The sequence below is a fragment of the Pongo pygmaeus genome, chromosome 13, assembly GCF_028885625.2.
Source record: "Pongo pygmaeus isolate AG05252 chromosome 13, NHGRI_mPonPyg2-v2.0_pri, whole genome shotgun sequence".
NCBI classification, from domain to species: domain Eukaryota; kingdom Metazoa; phylum Chordata; class Mammalia; order Primates; family Hominidae; genus Pongo; species Pongo pygmaeus.
Window position 1 is genome coordinate 67,011,916 of NC_072386.2, and position 22,426 is coordinate 67,034,341.

Genomic DNA, 22,426 nt, shown 5'->3' on the forward strand with positions numbered 1-22,426 from the left:
TCTTCGTCTCTCCTAAGTCAACAGCTTTTGGGTCTCTACTGAATTGTTTCAGTGTTACTTCTCTCAACATAAAAAATTCTCTTGAGCCTGCTTTCCTTGCTACCTGTTGCTCATTTCTTTCTTTGCATTTATAACCAAACTCCTCAAATGTACTGTCTGTTTCAAAGGAACTTAACATATCCTGTGTTCTCCAACTATTTTTCATCCATTTTCTCTTTAACCACTCCAAACAGGGTTTTGCTTTCAACACACCATGAAACTGGTTTTGTCAGCATTACCAGTGACCTCCATGATGCCATATCCAGTGTAGAATTACCAGTCTTTACTTAATAACATTTAACACAGATCCCTCCTTGATGTAGTTTCTTTCACTTGACTTCCAGAATACCTCACCATCTTGGTTTTTCTTCCTATCCAGTCTCATTCATTGGTTGCTTGTCTTCTCTCAACTGCTTACATTGGCTAAATGCCTTGAGGCTCTTAGACCTGGTCCTTTTCTCTTGTGGATTTCAGTTTTATGATTTCAAATACTGCCCAGAATTTCTCTCTTATGTATGTCTTCTGTCACACCTGTCATCTGACCTTGAGACTTCATATATCCAACTGGGCGTGCAAAATCTGTATTCAGATATCTAAGAGACTTCTTAAACTTCATATGTGTACACTAAACCTTTTATTTCCTCCTTCTACCAAAACTCCAGCTTTCCAATCAGAGTTAATAAAAAATAGCTCCTTCTAGTTATGCAGCCCAGAAATATTGAAATTGTCTTTGATTCCTCTCTTTATCTTACACCCCAGACCTTATTCATCAAGAAGATCTGTGCTGGTTCTACCTTCAAAGTGCACATATATCTGACCACTTTTCTAGTATCTCACTGTTAATAGCCTCATCAGGGCCATCACCATTTTTCAACTGGCTTACTGTAGTACACTAACAAGTTTTCCTGCTTCTAATCTTGACTCCACTCTTTTTTCTTTCCATCCACTTCAACACAGAGTGTATTCTTAACGAAATGTGAGTCAGATTATGTTGCTAGTTGTCTTATAACCGATCAGTGGTGTCTCATCTCACTCAGAATAAAACTCAGAGTCTTTACAGTGGTCTGCAATGCTTTACATTATTTGGCCCCCCACTATAAGTCTTACTTTATTTTCTATTCCTAATGTGTTCCTGACATGCCAGCCTCCTTGCTCTTCTTCATATACTGCAAGTGTGCCTCCTGCTTTAGCTGGCCTCTCTACCTGAAATGTTTTCCACCGCTTGTCTGCTGGATAATTCTCTCAGCCCTTTTAAGGTTGCCAAAATCTCACTTTCTCAATGAGTCCCCCGTTGACCACTCTAATACTGCAGACCCCACCACTTTACATATTGTAGTTCTCTGGATCCCCCTTGCCTTGTCTACATTTTCTTCTTTCAAAAGCATTTTCACCTCCTACATATTAAATTTTACTAATTTATTTTGTTTACTATTTATTTTCACTCTCCCACTAAAATGAAGCTCCAGAATGGCAGAGATATTCACTGATAACGGCCCTAACACCTAGAATAGTGCCTGAGTAGCTTAATAGGTAGTAGTTGAATGAATTCATGTTTTTAAATTTGTAATATGCTCACTTGTAATTGAGGCTATTCTGAAATTTTACTGAAGGTATTGTAATTCATGTAATAAACCAGTTAAAATAAATATGTTAATAACTTAGTATTAAATACTATGATTTTTGCTTTCTTCAATAAGTTCTGATGTGGTTTGGGAAACAAAGCCCAAGAAGAAGGCAAGATGGAAGCCAATGAGTGTAAAGCACACTGAGAAGTTAGAGAGAGAATTTAAGGAATATACTGAATCTTCTCCTTCAGAAGATAAGGTTATTGAGTTGGACACTAACGTTCCGGTAATATTTTTAAGTACTGATGTGAAGTTTTAATTTTTTGTCTGTTGTAGTTCGGTGAATCACTAGTGAAATTTAAGGGAAGTTTGGCTTCCTTATAAAACAAAATAATCCTGTTATACATACCTTGTATAAAATGTTTTAAAGAGGTGTTTATCTATATTAAGAAATCAGGCTGGGCGCAGTGGTTCACACCTGTAATCCCAGCACTTTGGGAGGCTGAGGCAGGCGGATTACTTGAGGTCAGGAGTTCGAGACCAGCCTGGCCAACATGGCAAACCGTGTCTGTACTAAAAATACAAAAATTAGCCAGGCATGGTGGCAGGCGCCTGTAATCCCCACTACTCAGGAGGCTGAGGCATGAGAATGCCTTGAACCCAGGAGGTGGAGGTTGCAGTGAACCGAGATGGCCCCACTGCACTCCAGCCTGGCTGACAGCAAGGCTCTGTCTCAAAAAAAAAGGAAAACTTTCTTTTAAGATATTAGGTGCTAATGGTCTGTTCTTTGGGTTAGCAGGAAACTTAAAAATGTTTTATTTTTCCAGTGTACTTTCTTTAAGTATTTTATTTTTCCTTTATTCATTTTTATTGTGGTAAATTTTCGTATGTTTATGTAAAAAGTGATGCAGCGAAGCTTTGTAAGAATTATGAATACTTATGTGAATTTTATGGACATGGGATATTAAGATCTAAATCTAAACTAATACAAATATGTAGCTTACTGTTTTAAAAAGTTTTTGGTATGAATTTCTAATTCTAGTCATTTATAGATAAATTAATTTTTTCATTTGGGGGAACATATTTTTCAGGTTCGCCTAACACCTACTGGTCATAACATGAAAATTCTGCAGCCGCATGTAATAGCTCTACGAAGAAATTATCTTCCAGCATTAAAAGTGGAATATAACACATCTGCACATCAATCATCATTTAGAATTCAGATTTACAGAATACAGGTAAGTCTTTCTGGAAATAGAGGCAAAACTGTATTCTAAAGGAACGCAGTAAGAAACCAGATCTATTCCCATGGTCTTCTTTATCTAGTATTCAGTTTCAATGTTGTGCTAGACTTTTTTTTTTGAGACAGAGTCTCCCTCTGTCGCCCAGGCTAGAGTGCGGTGGCGGAATCTCAGCTCACTGCAAACCCTGCCTCCTAGGTTCAAGTGATTCTGCTGCCTCAGCCTCCTGAGTAGCTGGGATTACAGGTGCCCACCACCATGGCCACCTAATTTTTGTATTTTTAGTAGAGACGGGGTTTCACCATGTGGGCTAGGCTGGTCTCAAACTCCTGACCCCAGATGATCCACCCACCTCAGCCTCCCAAAGTGCTGGGATTACAGGCATGAGCCACTGCGCTTGGCCACCGCTAGACTTTTTGATTCTTTTTGTTTCTCAAATCCTGTTATTCCGGTCAGGTTGTACAATTGACATATTAATATACTGATGTGTTTTTATTTTCTTAGATCCAAAATCAGATACATGGTGCTGTATTTCCCTTTGTGTTTTATCCTGTTAAACCTCCAAAGTCAGTCACCATGGATTCAGGTTTGTTTTTATTTTTAGATTTCCATAAAAGCAGGTGTATTAGCTATTTGATTTACTTTACTATAAAAATATGAAGTGAAACCATTCTTGGGTTTAATTTTTATAGGATCATTGGAAAATTAAACTGCTTGAAAAAGGACCAGCAAGTACTGTACACAACTAACTTTGATAAGATTTTGAGTGAATCTTGAAGAAAAGATTAATTAGAAACATATATTGAAATTTTTAGAAATATTAATTTAAAAAGCAGATAATCTGTAAACCTGTGATTTAAAAACCTTTAAAGCCTTTGAATGAACAATAAGGAAGTTCAAATCTAGAGTGTTTTCTAACAGCAGAAACTGTCCTATGTTCTCCAAATAAGAATAACTGACAAGTCCTTTCTACCCTTTTCTTTCCCTTTGCCTTTCTTCTTTCCTGCATATCCCTCTTCCCCCTACTTTCTCTTCCCTCCTCACTACCCTACTTAACTTTCTTCTCCCCTTGCTTTCCCACCTCCACCCCACACCACTACCTCTAAACTATCCTGGGGGGAGTACTCTTTATAACCCGCTCAGAGCGTAAGCCCTTCCACCTAGAGGTCCGGAGCAAGTCCCCAGAATCTGTTTTCACAAAGTTTCCCTGATGATTCTAATGCATACTTCTAAACCGCTAATTGTAGAATTAGTTATCTTCAGAGTGACTATAGATAGTTTTAAAAACAGTGCTAGAGTCTGAAATTAAGATTGTAGTAGATTTTGCCAATATCAGTAATTTTAACTGATATTTATTATTTAGTAAATGATTTAATTTTCCATTGTGGTGTATATTGGAAGAAAATGTCTACCTTTTGCTTAAAGCATCATGGGAGTAATTATATTTATAACCTTTACAGCACCAAAGCCCTTTACGGATGTCAGTATTGTCATGAGATCTGCAGGACATTCCCAGATATCACGTATTAAGTAAGTGTCTTAATACATTTCTTGTATATTTATTTAATGTTTGATTTAAATATATGAATTGTTTGTACTCTTTAAATGTTAGACAAGTCAAAGATTTAAGCATAAAATATTAATTATAAAGGTCAAATAAAAAAATATAATGTTGTGGCTCACACCTGTAATGCCAGCACTTTGGGAGACCTAGACAGGCTGATCACTTGAGGTCAGGAGTTCGAGACCAGCCTGGCCAACACAGTGAAACCCCAACTCTACTAAAAATACAAAAATTAGCCGGGCGTGGTGGCACGTGCCCAGAGTCCCAACTACTCAGGAGGCTGAGGCACGAGAATCGCTTGAACCCAGGAGGCGGAGCTTGCAGTTAGCTGAGATGGCACCACTGCACTCCAGCCTGGGTGACAGAACATGACTGTCTCAAAAAAAAAAAAAAAGAATGCTCTGGATGAAATACATCTAGGTATTTACAATCATTGTTTCTGGATTTTGGATATTTTATTATTCTCTTGTATTTGTATTTTTTTTTTGTTTGGGGTTGTCTATAATCATATATTGTTTTGAAAAAGGAAAACAATAATATTTTCGTCTTCACTCACTACCCATTCCAAGAAACAGAAGATGGACTGAGACATCTATGTAATAATCTCCTATCTAATTTCCCTTACCTTATCACCAAGATAACCTATCTTTATTTCCTTGCTGTTTAAAATATAGTTTTATTGTGCATGTGTACCTAAACATTATGCCTTTTAGTTTTAATTTTTTTCTAATTTTTAGAAAATTGTTTCAGGCCGGAAATAGATGTTGGGACTTGCTTTTGTTCATTCAACATTTTTATTAAAATGTATTCATTTTGTTGTATGTAGCCATAGTTTATTCATTATCACTAATATATAATATTCTGTTTTATGACTCTGTATGACAGTTTACTTATCTGGTTCCTCTTTAGGGCCATTTTCATATTTTGACTTTGTTGCTGTTATTAACAATGTTCCATGATTTTTTAAAATTTAGTCAACTAAATAGTCCTGTTTCAAAGTTCTAATATTGATCTCATACTTTTTTCTCATCTAATTTTTGTAATACAGTTGTTAATAGATGATTTTTAAAAAATGTTTTCTACTTTGTAATATAGGTATTTCAAAGTATTGATTCAAGAAATGGATCTCAGGTTAGATCTTGGGTTTATCTATGCTTTAACAGACCTTATGACAGAAGCTGAGGTGACTGAAAATACAGAGGTAAGACTTAAAATAATAACATTTGATGGAAAGGATTAGGGAAAAGATATTATTATAAATTTTTAAAGGTATTAAAATGACTTTGTCCCATTTTAAAAATACAATTAAATAAATTTTATTACTCTCTTGTGGTACATACCTTTTTAGAAATCTTATTTTCTGATGATAGAAAATTAGCAAACAGGAGGAAAGGCTTGGGGTGAATAGCAGGGAAAAAAGGATAATTTGTCATGTTCGTATCGCTTTTTTCCTCTTTTATTTTCCTGGATTAATTTGGCTTTGCTTTCACTTTAATAATTTAGAAATTTAGGGTATGTCCAGGATATTTAATGAGAGAAAGGATAGGAAAATTAAAAGGTGTTATCATCTTGGTGACTGGAAGACCATAAAATCATAGTTATAAAGTGGGTCAGCTATAGTCTGTTTTTTACTTGCCCTCATAGATTCATGGATGGAGAAAGAGCAAATTAGTAACAGTCTGTTGAGGTATAGATCACATACCATACATTTCACCCATTTAAAAGATAGGGTTCAATGACTTTTAATGTATTCACAAAGTTGTACAATCATCATCACTCTCTAATTCTGGAACATTTTCATCATCCCCAAAAGGAACTGCCTATGCAGCCACTGATACACTTTGTGTCTTTAGGTTTGCCTATTCTGAATATTTCATACAAATGGAATCATACACTGTGTAGTCTTTTGTGAAGGGCTTCTTTGACTTAGCATAATACTTTCAAGGTTCATCTATGTTGTAGCATGTATCTACTTCATTCCTTTTTATGGTTAAGTGATATTCCATTATATAGATGGGCTACATTTTGTTTATCCATATATCTGTTAATGGACGTTTGGGTTGTTTGTTTACACATTTTGGCTCTTATGGATAATGTAATGAATACTTGTGTACAAGTTTTTATTGGACAAAAACTTTAAAGTCTTAAATGAAACTATTTAAACTTAATCACCATGTGATTAAGCAATTCCAATCCTAGGTATATAGCCAAAAGAAATAAAATTTATTAGGAGTGGAATTGCTCAATCACATAGTAACCTTATATTTAATCATTTGGGACTGTTAGACAGTTGTGTAAAGTGCCTCCACCATTTTACATTCTTACCAGAGCATATGAGGGCTCTGATTTTTCCATATTATCCCCAACACTTGTTACTATGTGTCTTTGATTCTAGCAGTCATAATGGGTGAATGTGAAATAGTTTGTCATTGTGGTTTTGACATGTAATTACCTGATGACTAGTGATGTTGAGCATCTTTGATATGTTGATTATCCTTTAATATGTTAATTAGTTAATTTGCATATCTTCTGTGAAGAAATGTCCATTCAGATCCTTTGCTTATTATTTAATGGGTTATTTGTCTTTTTTCTTGTAAAAGTTATTTGCATATTCTCGATACAGGTCTCATCAGATACATAATTTTCAAATATTTTCTCTCATTCTGTGTGTTGCTTTTTCACTTTCTTGATGTTGTCTATTGAAGATCAAAAGTTAAAGTTAATGAAGTTCAAATTATTTTTTCTTTTGTTGCTCATGCTTTTGGTGTCATTTCTAAGAATCTTTAGCCAAATCCAAGGACATGAATATCTTAGTTTTAAGAGTTTTAAAGATCTAGCTCTTATGATTAGGTCTTTGATCAGTTTTTAGTTCATTTTTGTATATGGTGTATAAGGATCCAAATTATTCTTTGGCATGTTGCTATCCAGTTGTCCTATTACCATTTCTTTAAAAGACTATTTGTTCTTTGAATGGTCTTGACACCCTAGTTGAAAATCAGTTAACAACACACGTGATTTTATTCCGTCAATCTGTGCATCTGCCCTTGTGCATTGCACACTGTCTTAGGTATTGTTTTGTATTAAGTTTTGAAATTGGGACGTATGATCTTCCTACTTTGTCCTCCTTTTTCAAGATGGGTTTGACTGTTCTGAGTCCTCTGAAATTTCATATGAATTTTAGAATCAACTTGTCAGGTTCTTCAAAGAAGTCAACTGGACATCTGATAGAGACTGCATTGAATCTGTAAATCAATTTGGGAAGTATTGCCATCCTAACAGTAGTAGGTCTTTCAGTCCTTGAACATGACATGTTTATCCATTTATGTAGATTTTTAATTTTTTTAACAATGTTTTGTTGTTTTTCAGAGTATAAGTTTTACACATTTTTCGTTAAATTTATTCCTATATATTATATTCTTCTTACAGTATTATGAATAAAATTGATTTTTTAATTCCATTTTTGGATTGTTCATTGCTACTGTATAAAAATACAGTGGATTTTTTTATACTGATCTTGTATTTTGCACCCCTACTGGATTGTTAGCTCTAATTGTTCCGTATATTCTTTTGGGATTTTTATACATAAGATCATGTCATCTGAGAGGAGAGGTAGTTTTACTTCATTCTTTCTGATCTGAATGCCTTTGTTTCTTCTTCTTCCCTAGTTGTTGTGTCTAGATATTGGTGACACATTAAACAGAAGTGCCAAGAGCAGACATTCTTCTTTTGCGTCTGATCTTAGAGGGTAAATTTTCAGTCTTTCAGTATGATATTGACCCTGGGTTTTTCCTAGACATCCTTTTTCAGGTTGAGGAAGTTCTTTTCTTAGTTGGTTGAGTGTTTTTAATCATGATTATATATTTTGTCATTCTTTTTCTGCATCTATGGAAATGATTGTACACTTTTTGGGTTTTGTTCTATTGATATGTTTTATTACATTAATTTTTTTTTTTTTTTTTTTGAGACCTAGGCTCGCTCTGTCTCCCAGGCTGGAGTGCAATGATGCAAAAGCAATCTCAGCTCACTACAACCTCCGCCTCGTGGGTTCGTGCAATTCTCGTTTTTCAGCCTCCCTCCCGAGTAGCTGGGATTACAGGCGTGTGCCAAAATGCCCTGCTAATTTTTGTAATTTTAGTAGAGACAGGGTGTCACCATGTTTCTGTGTTTTGTGTTCTGACCCCAGGAAAACTCCTATTTGTCACTTTCTCTGATTTTCTCCTGCAAACTAGTAGGTCTACAGGTTAGCCAGTATCTTGTATAAATCAATGACTTTCCTTTTAGTTGTCTTTCACCACATCTGCTGTTTCTGAGAGCCCTTAGGCTCAAACTGCACTGTATGTTATAAGTGAAATTAGTTCCTTTGGGAAGAGATTAATAGTTATCTGTTTTAAAACCTACTTTCCCCATCAGCAAAAATCCCTAAACCAGGCCTCTGAAACTGGCGGTGGGGACAGTTGTGACACCCTTCTATTTGAGTAACACCCCAGTTTAGGAGCTGAGCGCTGTGTGTGGTGGGGTAAGAGGAGCAGTGGCCTGAGATGATCTCAGCTTGCCTTTGCTGGCATGGAACCACCACATTACAGGCCTGGGCAAGAGTGATCAGAACTCTAGTATTCTCAGTGGTACTGTACCCAAGGCAGAGCTTTTTTACCATGCACAGAGGCTGGACAGAGAAAGGAAGCCCTGCCAAGTACGGTGGCTAACGCCTGTAATCCCAGCACTTTGGGAGGCCAAGGCGGGTAGATCACTTGAGGTCAGGAATTCGAGACTACCCTGGCAACATAGTGAAACCCCATCTCTACTAAAAATACAAAAATTAGCCAGGTGTGTTGGCAGGTGCCTGTAATCCCAGCTACTCAGGAGGCTGAGGCAGGAGAATCGCTTGAACCCAGGAGGCACAAGTTGCAGTGAGCCGAGATCGCGCCACTGCACTCCAGCCTGGGTGACCAGAGCGAGACTCCATCTCAAAAAAAAAAAAAAAAAAAGCCATAAAGGAAGCCCCCACCTCACAATTGCACTCAACCATAACTTAACCTCAGCAGCAGGTAGCTGGGAACAGGATCAGAAATGCTGACGTCCTGTTCTTCCCAGGAAGGAAGTCCTCCAATTGAGGACTGGGCCAAGAAGGAGCTCTGTGTTCTTGGGTATACTAGTCTAGAGTAGAATTCTGGCTCATTAGTCTGGGAGAGGGGACAGAGGGAATGGCCTTTGTTAAAACACCATGGATTCACTTTTCTTACCAAATTCTTCAGATTTTCTTAAATAGATCTTTCTTCATTTGCTTATGACCTTAAAACCCTTCCTAGAGGCCTTAAATTTGTTGTTGTTGTTGTTTAAATTTTATCAGTTTAGCTGGGGTGCTGGTTTGAAGAGCTTCCCACTGTCATCTCAGAAATTGATTTCCGAATATACTTTTTATAAGGCTATCATTTTTTATGTTTTTATGAATATGTTAAAATGTGAATCTTGGGGCTTATTTTTCAACACATAGAAGTTACTTCCATCTGAGCATTTAAAGGAGAAGTATTGATGAATATCAAGAATGAAACCACTAATCAATTAATACAAAATTGTTTTCAACACCTTCTTTATTTTATTATATTACTGATCTGTGTAGGTTGCATTAAAGCAATTACAAGTAGACTACAAAATACAAGTTGACTGTATGATTATGTTTAAAGAAACAAATATACCCAAGAGAGTGTTGATGGTATGGATTAATGTCATTTTGGGATAAGATTTATAGTCACATGGAGAAAAGCTTAGTGTCTCTTAATGGTTTGGATAGAAATATAGAAGATAATGCTTGTTAGTTTGTCAGTGGCAGACAGAACTGTCCTATAGATAGAGATGTTACTTTCTCTTCTGAGGCAATCATAAGCCATGTTGAGTCTGGATCTTATAGAAGAGTTTTGGCAGTGTGTCTTCTATTTGCTTAAATATCTCATGCAGGTAGGTCCCTTTAGTTTTAATATTTTGTGTTCCTTTTATAGGTTGAGCTTTTTCATAAAGATATAGAAGCTTTCAAAGAAGAATATAAAACAGCCTCATTAGTAGATCAATCACAAGTCAGCCTCTATGAATATTTTCATATATCTCCTATCAAGGTAGGAGAAAGTCATTTTTATTGTCCTTGATAATCTAGGTAATAGCAAATTGATGTAGCATTTATATTGTGTTCTTCAGTAATATATAAAATCTGTAAATATACAATTAAACTAAGTAACAAAGGAATTACCCTTTTACATTTTTATTTATTTTTAAATAATTTTTTGTCATGTGGAGCCACCTATAGCATGTATTTATGTTTATAATTTGACCTAACATTATTTTACCTTGATTTTCTGTTAAGCTGTTAGGTGACAATTTTCAAAATTTTGCATATGATGATTTGTGTATTAGTTTTAGAGTAATTTATAAAGTAGCCTTAAGAACTGAAGACTGAATGGTATCAAATCTAAGTTAGTTTTTAATGCAAAATTCCTGTAAGCTAATTATACAATAATTGAAGAAAATTATTAAACAACCATATATGTAGAGTATATATGCAATACAATACAAAAGTGTTTTTTAACTGGCTATTAACTTCTGAAATAATTGAAACATATACTTTTGGAGATACAAATACCTTTCAACTTATGACAGAGTTACATCTCAGTAAAGCCATCATGAGTTGAAAATCTTGTAAGTCAGAAATGCATTTAATACACCTAACCTACTGAACATTAAAGCTTAGCCTAGCCTGTCTTAAACATGCTCAAAACAACTAGGCAAAATCATCTAACACAAAGCTTATTTTCTAATAAAGTTATTATAAAGAGTTTTGAATCAAAATTCAAAGTACAGTTTCCACTGAAGGTGTATTGCTTTTACAGCATTGTAAAGTTGAAAAATCATAAGTGAAACATAAGTCATATAAGTTGGGGACCATATGTATTTGAGTCATTTTCAACAGCTTCAACTTTTAGATTTTTAATGTTATTAACAAATATATAAAAATTAATATTTTCTTAGGTTTGCCAAAAGAATGGGATAGGGTTAAATATCATGTAATCTTAAATTGTTGAATTGAAGATTTAAATAGAGCTATGTTAGATTTTAAATTTCTTCATATTTCTACTTAGTAATTTTAACATAATCCAGATAACTTTGAAATTTTATTTATGGTGTAGTGAATTTAAAATTAAACTGATTTTTAAGAGTTAAAATTGTCAATATGAAAAAAATACTTTTAAATACTTATCTCTTTATCTTTTTAGTTACATTTAAGTGTTTCACTGAGTTCCGGCAGAGAAGAAGCTAAAGATTCAAAACAAAATGGAGGATTGATTCCAGTTCATTCTTTAAATCTTCTGCTGAAGAGTATTGGTGCTACACTGACAGATGTACAAGATGTAGTTTTTAAGTATGTTTAATATTCAAATCTGTAAATTGATGAAAATATTTCTATTTTATATGTACCTAAAAATTTCGTAAATGAAAAAGTGTGTGAAGTATGTTGCAGATCATAGGCAAAATGAGGTTTTTGCATTCAAGTGAAGTGCAATCTGAATAACACCAAACGTATGATTTGCTAATCCCTAATTACTAAATTACAGAATTATTAAACAATTTCCTTAAGAAAAAGAGTCATAGGCCGTGCAAGTTTTACATTTTAAAAGATCTTTCTGGCTTAGGGAAGGATAGGATGTGTATGCCCAAAGATATGGTGCCTGAAATGTATGGCTTTGAAGCTAATAGGAATAAGACTCTTCAAAGCATATGCAGCTAGAACAGAATGAATGCGATAATAGGGGAAATGAAAGGATCAACTTTAAGTGTTGTAATCAGAAATTTATATTTTAATATGAGTCATAATGAAGCTCATAGAGTATCTGACCAAAGAGATTCAGTGTCTGAGTTGAGACTTAGAAGAGAATAACCCTTTCAAGTAGCATCTAGAATTGATTATTAAGACAGTCGTAAGAATTAATAAGTCCAACACGAGGTAACACTGAACCTAAAGTTAGGTAAGTGTCAAATAAAAGTACACAGGTATGATGTTAGCAGAAATAGTATTCTACTTAGCAACAAGAAGCATAGAGCTTTTCAGTTACTGTATCAGGTATATGCTATGGATGGGTTAGAAGTAAGCTAATCTTAATATGTATTCTGTGAATGGGGTTATAAGTAAGCAGGCAAAACCTGCTGCAGCTGAACCTGGCCATTCATGAGCAACCTCTTTATCAGTGTGTCACACATTTTCTATGTGGGCCACGATAGGACAGAATTGGGAAATAAAGTTCTAGTGGTACATGAATGGGATTCACAGGATCTCAGAATTCTCTAAATTACATGAAAATTTATGTGTACTGGTGACTTGTCTGAAGATAAGATCCATGTCTTTTATCAGATTCTTAGAAGGTTCTTTGATTAGAATATGCAGAAATGTATGTAAAAGGTAAATTTCCTGATTGGCATGGGAAAATTATTAGAAGGAAAGGTTTGGAGAAAAGATTCTAAAGAAAATAAAGCCACTCATTAATATTAAAAATACTTTCTTCATACACATGTACGGACAATATATTTTTACGCTTTTTTCAGGCTTGCATTTTTTGAACTCAACTATCAGTTCCATACAACATCCGACCTACAGTCTGAAGTCATAAGACACTATTCAAAACAGGTTTGTCTAAGATTATATTACAGAGGGACAGAGTGATACAGACTAGTAAAACCTTTTGTGTCTATACATACATAATGTAGAATTATTGAGGAACTAAATAGCCATTTTCAAATTATTAAAGCATGGGTATTTTCCTCAGAATTATAAAAAGAAATTAAGCTCAATCACTATTTGAATTTTTTGTCCTTATATTTTTTAGCCACTGAGGGAAATTTTTTGTGGATCAGCAAGGACTGGAAATAAATAAATCTTTAAATAAAATATTAACTAATTTATCACACTTAATTAAAAAATGGGTTCAAGGAAACTATTAGTAACTAACTGATGAACATGGGATATTTTTAGTGTAACTAGTTGTTAAGTCAGCCAGATATATTTTTTTAACAGATGTTTTTCCACTTCTAGAGAGACTCCTGTGTTTTAGGATATAACTTAGAGAGCATCTGATATAGCTATGGTATGACAGATCACTGAGCATGACTCAGGAGATTTGGATTTCTCCCACTTTTGCCATATACCCACTATGTGACCCTGAGTATCATCTGACTTATATGTTTCCCCAATCTATAAAATGGTGGTGGTAATGACAACGGTCACAGATAATTGTAAAAGTGAAAGTATTTTAAATATTCTAGAGCTTTACATGAGTATAATGTCATATTATTTTTAATACTATAATACCAAGTTACTTTTTAAAAGCTAAGAATAGCGATCAATAGGCCTGGCATGGTGGCTCACGCCTGTAATCCCAACCTTTGGGAGGCTGAGGCTGGTGGATCACTTGAGGCCAGGAGTTCGAGACCACCCTGGCCAACATGGCGAAACCCCATCTCTACTAAAATCACAAAAATTAGCCAGGCATGGTGGTGCACGCCTGTAGTCCCAGCTTGGGAGGGGGAGGCACAAGAATTGCTTGAACCCGTGAGGCAGAGGTTGCAGTGAGCCGAGATGGCGCCACTACATTCCATCCTGGGCAACAGAGCAGGACTGTCTCAAAAAGAAAAAGAAAAAAAAGAGTAGTGATTAATAAAATGAGATGGTTTAGGAGTTGAAATTGGCATTAAAGGTGTTGGCCTGAGAAAACTGGGTGTGTGTTTTAAATAATGTATAAGAAAAAAATAGATCTAATTATCTGAATTGATTAATGTTCATATTTTATTTTTAGGCCATTAAGCAGATGTATGTACTCATTCTTGGACTTGATGTTTTGGGAAATCCGTTTGGCTTAATTAGAGAATTTTCTGAAGGTGTGGAAGCATTTTTTTATGAACCTTACCAGGTAAAATAGTTATTTTTGTGGTTGTGCAATATGTCACTAATACTTTTGAATAGATAATACATTTCTATTGTTGAGTTAACAAGTGCAAACAGATTTTGGAACACACACAGAAGGACATTATTTTGCAGCAAACAATGGTAAGAGGTTTTGGGGGACATTTTTACCTTTTTCCTCAAAATTTAAACTTAAGACTTTGTTAAGCTACGCTGAATTGTAAGTGTTCTCTTGGAATATAAAAGGTGAATAAAGTAGAAAGAAGATCACCACGTCTTGCTTTGCACAGTAGTGTGGAACTATAAAAATAATCATGCAAACTGACACCTGGCCAAGCAAAAAATGATGAGTTCACGTCCTTTGTAGGGACATGGATGAAATTGGAAATCATCATTCTCAGTAAACTATCCCAAGAACAAAAAACTAAACACCGCATATTCTCACTCATAGGTGGGAATTGAACAATGAGAACACATGGACACAGGAAGGGGAACATCACACTCTGGGGACTGTTGTGGGGTTGGGGGAGGGGGAAGGGATAGCATTGGGAGATATACCTAATGCTAGATGACGAGTTGGTGGGGGCAGCACACCAGCATGGCACATGTATACATATGTAACTTACCTGCATGTTGCGCACATGTACCATAGAGCCTAAAGTATAATAATAATAATAATAATAATAAAAAGAAAAAAAAATCAATGGGAAAAATTATGATTGTTCTATGTCCTTTAAAATTTTTTCCCAAAAAGACTCCTACTTTCACTTATAAATGTATAGGGAAATAAAAAAAGTAAAATTAATATTAACTTTGCACATTGTAATTAAAAACATTAAAAGCATTAAGAATTTTAAAGTGTTTTATTTATTTGAAATTTTTGTTAAAGACTTATCAAGAGTAGTTTGAACTGTGCTTGCATTTTCCTCATAAACTTACAATATGGACCAAGCATCTTTCTGTACTTTGGTGAGTTGTCGTACTCCTTCCTAAGGGTCAGCATCTAATGTTATATCCTTCACACTTTCAGTGTCCAGAAATATCCCTAGGAATTCTTTTAATGTGAAACTTTTTGCTGATATTACTTCCTCTGGGACAACATTATCCATTTTTGTTAACTACCTCTTTCCTCGTATATATCCGTAAGCTCATCTTTAAAAGTGAATATAACTCACTCACTCATTTATTTACTATTTGGCCCTTTAGGGAGCCATCCAGGGTCCTGAAGAGTTTGTGGAGGGAATGGCACTAGGACTTAAGGCACTAGTTGGTGGAGCTGTTGGTAAGAAACAGAATATCTGCCAAATATTTTTGTGCTAGAAAGTAATGGCATCATTACTTTTACTAAAGATAAAATAATTTCTGTCAGGTGGATTGGCTGGTGCTGCCTCCAAAATCACCGGTGCTATGGCTAAAGGGGTAGCAGCTATGACCATGGATGAAGACTACCAACAGAAGAGAAGAGAAGCCATGAATAAGCAACCAGCTGGTTTTAGAGAAGGCATCACTCGTGGAGGAAAAGGCTTAGTTTCTGTAAGAAATTTCACAGGGTTGTGAAGATTTTGGGAAATATCTTTTAAGCAAACCTACATTTGTGAATAAGGAAATAGACATGATTCTCACTCCTTAAATTATTATTTGGATATTTTAAGAGCAGTGGATGGTGGCATATAAAACATGTCAGTAGCCTCTAAAAACATTCTGTTTAAATAAAATACTTAGGAGATCTGTTAATTCTTATGATATATAAAAAGCAGAACTCTGTATTTTTTGCATAATCCAAACTTGGTTCTTCTAGGCATCATAAAAAAGTATTGTAAATTTTCAGTTGTGTTTTCCTTCTAGGGATTTGTTAGTGGCATAACAGGAATTGTTACAAAACCAATCAAAGGCAAGTATAGTAGTTCCTTTTCAAGTCTTTCTAAGTTGATTCTGTTTTCATTCTTGGATGCAATTGTCAAAAACTCTTTTTTCTTTCCAGGAGCTCAAAAAGGAGGAGCAGCTGGTTTCTTTAAAGGTGTTGGGAAAGGTTTAGTAGGAGCGGTAGCAAGGCCAACTGGAGGCATCATAGACATGGCTAGCAGTACATTTCAGGGAATAAAAAGGTAAATCCTCTTTAGTGTAAGATATGAGTTAAAATGCTTAAGCCATGAGAAATGGAATTTATCTGCTTTTTGGCTTCAGGCATTTAGTTATTGTCTTTGTTTTGTGCTGCTATAACATACCACATAATACCACAGACTGGGTAATTTATAATGAACAGAAATTTATTGTCTCACGGTTCTGAAAGTTAAGAAGTCCAAGATTGAGAGACCACATCTGGCTAGGGCCTTTTTGCTGTGTCATCCCATGGCAGAAGGACAAAAAGAGGGCAAGAGAAGAAAAAAGGGAACCAAAGTCACCCTTTTATAAGGAACCCACTCCCACAGCAACAGTATTAATGCATTCATGGGGGCACATCCTCATGGCCTAATTACCTCTAATTAGGCCCCACCCACCTCCTGGCTGGAGATAAAGTTTCCAACACATGCTCTTGCGGGGGGGGACACATTCAAACCACAGCAGTTACCAGCACTACAATATGGCAGGTTGCATATGGTCTTCCTAATTCGTTTTGATATTTTTTAAGTTGCTGCCATTGCATTGTTTCAACTTTATGGAGTTCCCCTTTATTTTTCATTCATTCCTAGCAGGCTTGCAGGAGCAGTTTGGCAAGTTAAGCAAGCTTTTCAGTTATCTTAGTTTAAATACATTAATGCTATATATCAATTATAAAATTAGCAAATATAATCTGTATCCTTTTTATGAAATGAAGAATGGTATTTTGTATTTCTTGGTTCAAACTCAGTTTGTCTTCACCCTTCCTTTATTATCTTATTTTGTTATAAGTTGTTATAGTAGTCCCTCTTGATCTGCAGGGATCTGCAGTGGATGCCTGAAACCTTGGACAGTACTGAGCCCTATATTTACTGTGTTTTCTCCTATACATACATATCCATGATGAAGTTTAATTTTAAATTAGGCTCAGTAAGAGATTAACAATAATAATAAAATAAGACAATTATAACAATATACTGTAATGAAAGTAAAATAAACGTTACTTGGGCACAAGCACTGTAATACTGCAATAGTCAGTCTGATAACTGAGACAGCTACTATGTCACTAATGGACTGGTGATGTATAAAGCATGGATATGCTGGACAGAGGGATGATTCATATCCCAGGAAGGACAAATCAGGGTGGCAAGAAATTTTATCATGCTACTCAGAATGGCATGCAATTTAAAATGTAGGGATTGTTTATTTCTGGAATTTTCCATTTAATATTTTTGGACCACAGTTGACCATGGATAACTGACACTGCAGAAAGCAGAACTGTGGATAAGTGGGTACTAGTGTATATGCATTCCCTTTCTCTTCCTTTATGCAGGTAATTTTAATACACATTCTTTTTTCCTCCAAATTAAATTTAGTGTAAGGCTGAAATTTAGTAGTTTCTTTATTGTTACCTCTGTCCTAGAAATTTGTAACACATATAACAAAAGATAAAATTAATGTTAATGAGACCTATCTTAGAAAGTTAGGTGGGTGGCTGTCTTCCTAATCTTTTTCCTTTGTGTTTTCTCTTGCTTTCTGCTCTATAGGGATATGTATTGTCATCATATGAGCTATTCCTCTTAAGCCAGTATTTCATACTGGTTACCATAATTGGGTGTTTCTGGTTTCGGCATTTAGAATTAAGATGGGGGAAAAAGGAATCATTCTCCTCTACCTGTAACTTTAAGTTTCATAAATATAATGTGTTGAGTCGTCATCAGAGAAGCTCAAAAGTCAATGAAACATAAGGAATTTGAAACATATAAAGGCTTCTTTCAAAAGCTGCTAGAATTACCTTCCATTTATCTAAAACCTTATAATTCTGTACCCAGCTATATTACCTTTAGGGATTGAGGGCACAATGAAACATTTTTAGAAAAAATAATGAAGACTAGGAGCTATTGAAGGATGTACTTGTGAAAAAAGACACTGAAAGTAGGAGGAGGAATGGGTTACAAGATTCAAAGGTAAAAATATAAATTAGATAAATCTAATTGAGCTACGTGAAAGCAACATTGGAAACATTATTAAAAAATAATAAAATGCAGTTTGGGGAGAGAATGATTGGCATTAAATATTGTCATATTTGTAAAGAGGATGTATTTACTAATATTAGATGAAACAGACATTAAGGCAATAAAAGCATTATTTGGGATAAATAAGGTAATTAGGTAATGATAAAAAGAACTAAGTAGGAAGATAGTAACAATTTCAAACTTCTACTCAGTTCATAAAATAGCCTTAATTTTTAAAAGCACAACTTGACAAAACTGTAAGAACTTTTCAAATGTACAACAATGGTGGAAGAACTTAATATTTTTCTCAATAATTGATAGGTCAGGAAGACAAAATAAAAGTAAGTAAATAGATTATCTGAATACAGTTAACATGCTACCTAATACAAACGTAAATAATGATTCAGCACATTTTAGGGAGCATTGTCTATGATCTAGACACTTCTCTAATCACTTGAGGGACCAGCAGTGAACACAATTGGCAATGGCCCTGTGTTCATACAGCTTACATTCTAGTGGGAGAGTAATAGACAAAAATAAGTAACTGATAAATATATGATATGCTAAATGGTGAAAAATGCCATGAAGAAAAATAAAGCAGATTAAAGGAGGTAAGGAGATGCAAAATGGTAGGGAGGAGGGTTGCTATTTTCCATATTCAGTGATCAGGGATGCTTAACTCAGGAGATTATATTTGAGGAGAGACCTGAAAGAAGTAAAGGGTGAGCCATGTGAGAAGAATGTCCCAGGCAGAAGGAACAGCAGTTAAAAAGCCCTGATGCAGGAATGTGCTTGTCCTATTTGAGAAACAGCAAGACTAGTTTGCCTGGAGTAGAGTGAGGAACGGGGAAAGTTGAAAAAGATGTTACCCGGGAACATGCGGGGAATCACATCACGTAGAACTCGGCAAGCCCCTGTAAGGACTTAGGCTTTTGCTTAAGATGAGAGGCCATTGAAAGGTTTCAAGCCAGAGAAATGATGTGAGCTGGCTGCTGCGTTGAGGCGTAACCACAGGGGATTAGGGCAGAAACAACACTTAAAAGGCTTTTGGAGTAATCCAAGTGAGTGACAATGGTGATTCGACTATTACAGTACTAGAGATTATGTTCTGCATGTATTTTAAAGATAGTGGCAATAGCTGATAAATTGGATGCAGGATATGAAAGAAAGAGAATCGTGAAGAATAATTCTAAAGTTTTTATGTGTAGCACTGGAAGGGTGAGGTTGTCATTCTTTTTAGGGAAAGAGGGTATTAGACATTTCCTTTTGAATATATTAAGCTTAAAATATCTCTTAGACATCCAAATGGAGACATCACGTCATTGTTGAGTAGAGGAGTTTGAAGTATAGAGAAAGGTCCAAGCTAGAGGTAAAAATTCAAGATTTGTGAGCCTATAATAAGGTATTTGAAACCATGAGATTGGATGAGATCACCAAGGGAATGAGACTGAAAAGAGAAAAATAAGGTCCAAGGACTTGGCTTTCAGGCACACCAACTCTTAGAAGTTGGGGAAATGAGGAAGACCCAGAAAAGGAGACTAAAAAGAAATGGTCATTAAGTTACCTAAAAAATTTTAGGGTCAGTTTGTCAATTTCTACAAAAAAGGTAGCTAGGATTTTGATGCAGATGGCATTGAATCTGTAGTTCAATTTGGGGAGTGTAGCCATCTTAACAGTATTATCTTTTAACCTGTGAAAATGCAACATCTTTCCATTTATTTAGGTCTTGAATTGCTTTCAATAATGTTTTATAGTTTGTAATGTGCGAGTCTTATACTTCTTTTTAAAAACTTATTCCTAAGTATTTTATTTTTGATGCTGTTTTAAATGGAATTGTTTTCTTAATTTTATTGTTGGATTGTTTATTGCTGGTGTGTTGAACACAACTGTTTTTCTTTATATTTGAGTTTCTGCAATCTTACTGAACTTGTTTATTAGCTCTAATGGTTTTGTGGATTCTTTTGGGTTTTCTATATGTAAGAGTATATCATCTGAGAATTGAGGTAACTTTACTTCTTCCTTTCTGATCTGGATGCTTTTTTTCTTGCCTAGTTGTCCTGGCTGGAACCTCTAGTACAATGTGAAGTAGAAGTGCTGAGAGAATAGACATGCCTATATTGCTTCTAATCTTAGGGGGAAAGCTTTCAGATGTTCACCGTTAAGTGTGATGTTAGCTATAGGTTTTTGTGTCTTTGTCATGAAAAGATGTTAGATTTTATGAAATTCTTTTTTCTGTGTAATTAAATTAAGTTGGTAATTGTTTTTTCCTTAGTTTTATTAATGTAGTATATTACATTAATTGAGTCGGATCTTAAACTACTATTGCATACCTGGGATAAATCCCGTTTAGACATAATGTGTAATCGTTTTTATATTTTACTGGATTTGGTTTGATAGTATTTTGATGAGGATTTTTGCATGTATATTTATAAGGGATATTGTTCTGTGGTTTTCTTGTGATGTCTTTGCCTGGTATGGGTATCAGGATAATATTGTCCTCACAGAATGATTTAGTAAGTGTTCCCTCCTCTTCAAATTTTTGGAAGACTTTGTGGAGCACTGATGTTAATTAAAAAAAAAATTTGGAGAATTGATCAGTGAAACCGTCTGACTCTTACTTTTATTTCTGGTGAGTTTTAAAATGACATTCACTCTCTTTACTTGGTAAAGGTCTAGTTAGGCTGTTTCTTGAGTCATTGTCAGTAGTTTTTATAGGAATTTGTTCAATTCATCTAGATGTTCTAATTTGTTGATATATATTTATTGATCATAGTAAATATTTACTAGTATTCTCAAAAATTATTTTTCCTTTATTTAGTATTTATTCCTAGTATTCCCTTATAATTATTTTTTGTTTCCATAAGATTGGTAGTAGTGTTCCCTCTTTAATTCCTGTTATTCATAATTTGGGTCTTCTTTTTTTTTCTTTGTCAGTTTAGTGATGGCTTGTCATTTTTGTTGTCCTTTTCAAAGAACCAGTTTTTAGTTTCATTGATTCTATTTTTTCTATTCTCTATTTCTTTTATCTCTGCTCTAATTTTTATTATTTTCTTCCTTCTGCTAGCTTTGGGTTTAGTTTGCTTTTTCTACTTTCTCAACTTGTGAAGTTGTATTATTGATTTCAGACCTTCTATTTTAATGTAGACATTCACATCTATAAATTTCCCTCTGAGCACCGTCTTTGCTGCATCTTATAAGTTTTGGTGTGTTGTATTTTTGCTTTTATTTGTTTCAAAGTAGTGAATTTCTCTTGTGATTTTTTTCTTTGACATTTTGTTATTTATGCTTCTATGTTTTAATTTCCACATACTTTTAAATTTCATAAATTTCTCTTATTTACACATTTCTAGTTTTCTTCCATGTGGTCAGATATCATACTTGTATATTTTCAGTACTTTTTTTTTTTTTTTTTTTTTTTTTTTTTTTTTGAGATAGAGTCTTACTCTGTCACCCAGGCTGGAGTGCAGTGGCATGATTTTGGCTCACTGCAACCTCTGCCTCCCAGGTTCAAGAGGTTCTCCTGCCTCAGCCTCCTGAGTAGCTGGGATTACAGGCACACACCACCATACCCAGCTAATTTTTTTTTTTTTTTTTTTTTTGAGACAGAGTTTCACTCTTGTTGCCCAGGCTGGAGTGCAATGGCACAATCTCAGCTCACCGCAACCTCCGCCTCCCAAGTTCAAGCGATTCTCCTGCCTCAGCCTCCCTAGTAACTGGGATTACAGGCATGTGCCACCACACCTGGCTAATTTTGCATTTTTAGTAGAGAAAGGGTTTCTCCATGTTGGTCAGGCTGGTCTCAAACTTCCGACCTCAGGTGATCCGCCCACCTTGGCCTCCCAAAGTGCTGGGATTACAGGAATGAGCCACCACACCCGGCCGTTTTTGTATTTTTAGTAGAGATGGGGTTTCACCATGTTGGCCAGGCTTGTCTTGAACTCCTGACCTCAAGTGATCTGACCACCTAG

General features: G+C 35.1%; 1 protein-coding gene across 5 annotated transcripts in view; it reads left to right on the plus strand.

The window, feature by feature from the left end:
* VPS13A (vacuolar protein sorting 13 homolog A) overlaps nt 1–22,426 on the plus strand; it is a 249,091-nt gene that overhangs the window by 188,834 nt on the left and 37,831 nt on the right. For 4 of the 5 annotated variants that reach the window (XR_010123324.1, XM_054500058.2, XM_054500059.2 and 1 more), the window contains exons 55-67: nt 1,737–1,890; nt 2,696–2,842; nt 3,350–3,431; nt 4,306–4,375; nt 5,505–5,610; nt 10,403–10,516; nt 11,669–11,814; nt 12,993–13,074; nt 14,240–14,353; nt 15,553–15,628; nt 15,716–15,879; nt 16,192–16,237; nt 16,328–16,451. Coding sequence is in view for 4 of the 5 variants with exons in the window: in XM_054500058.2 (XP_054356033.1) it covers nt 1,737–1,890; nt 2,696–2,842; nt 3,350–3,431; nt 4,306–4,375; nt 5,505–5,610; nt 10,403–10,516; nt 11,669–11,814; nt 12,993–13,074; nt 14,240–14,353; nt 15,553–15,628; nt 15,716–15,879; nt 16,192–16,237; nt 16,328–16,451 (1,425 nt within the window). In the remaining variant the exon portion in view is untranslated. Of the gene's footprint in view, nt 1–1,736; nt 1,891–2,695; nt 2,843–3,349; nt 3,432–4,305; nt 4,376–5,504; nt 5,611–8,074; nt 8,174–10,402; nt 10,517–11,668; nt 11,815–12,992; nt 13,075–14,239; nt 14,354–15,552; nt 15,629–15,715; nt 15,880–16,191; nt 16,238–16,327; nt 16,452–22,426 lie in introns of those variants that run through there. The other variant, XM_054500061.2, reaches the window with a different exon arrangement.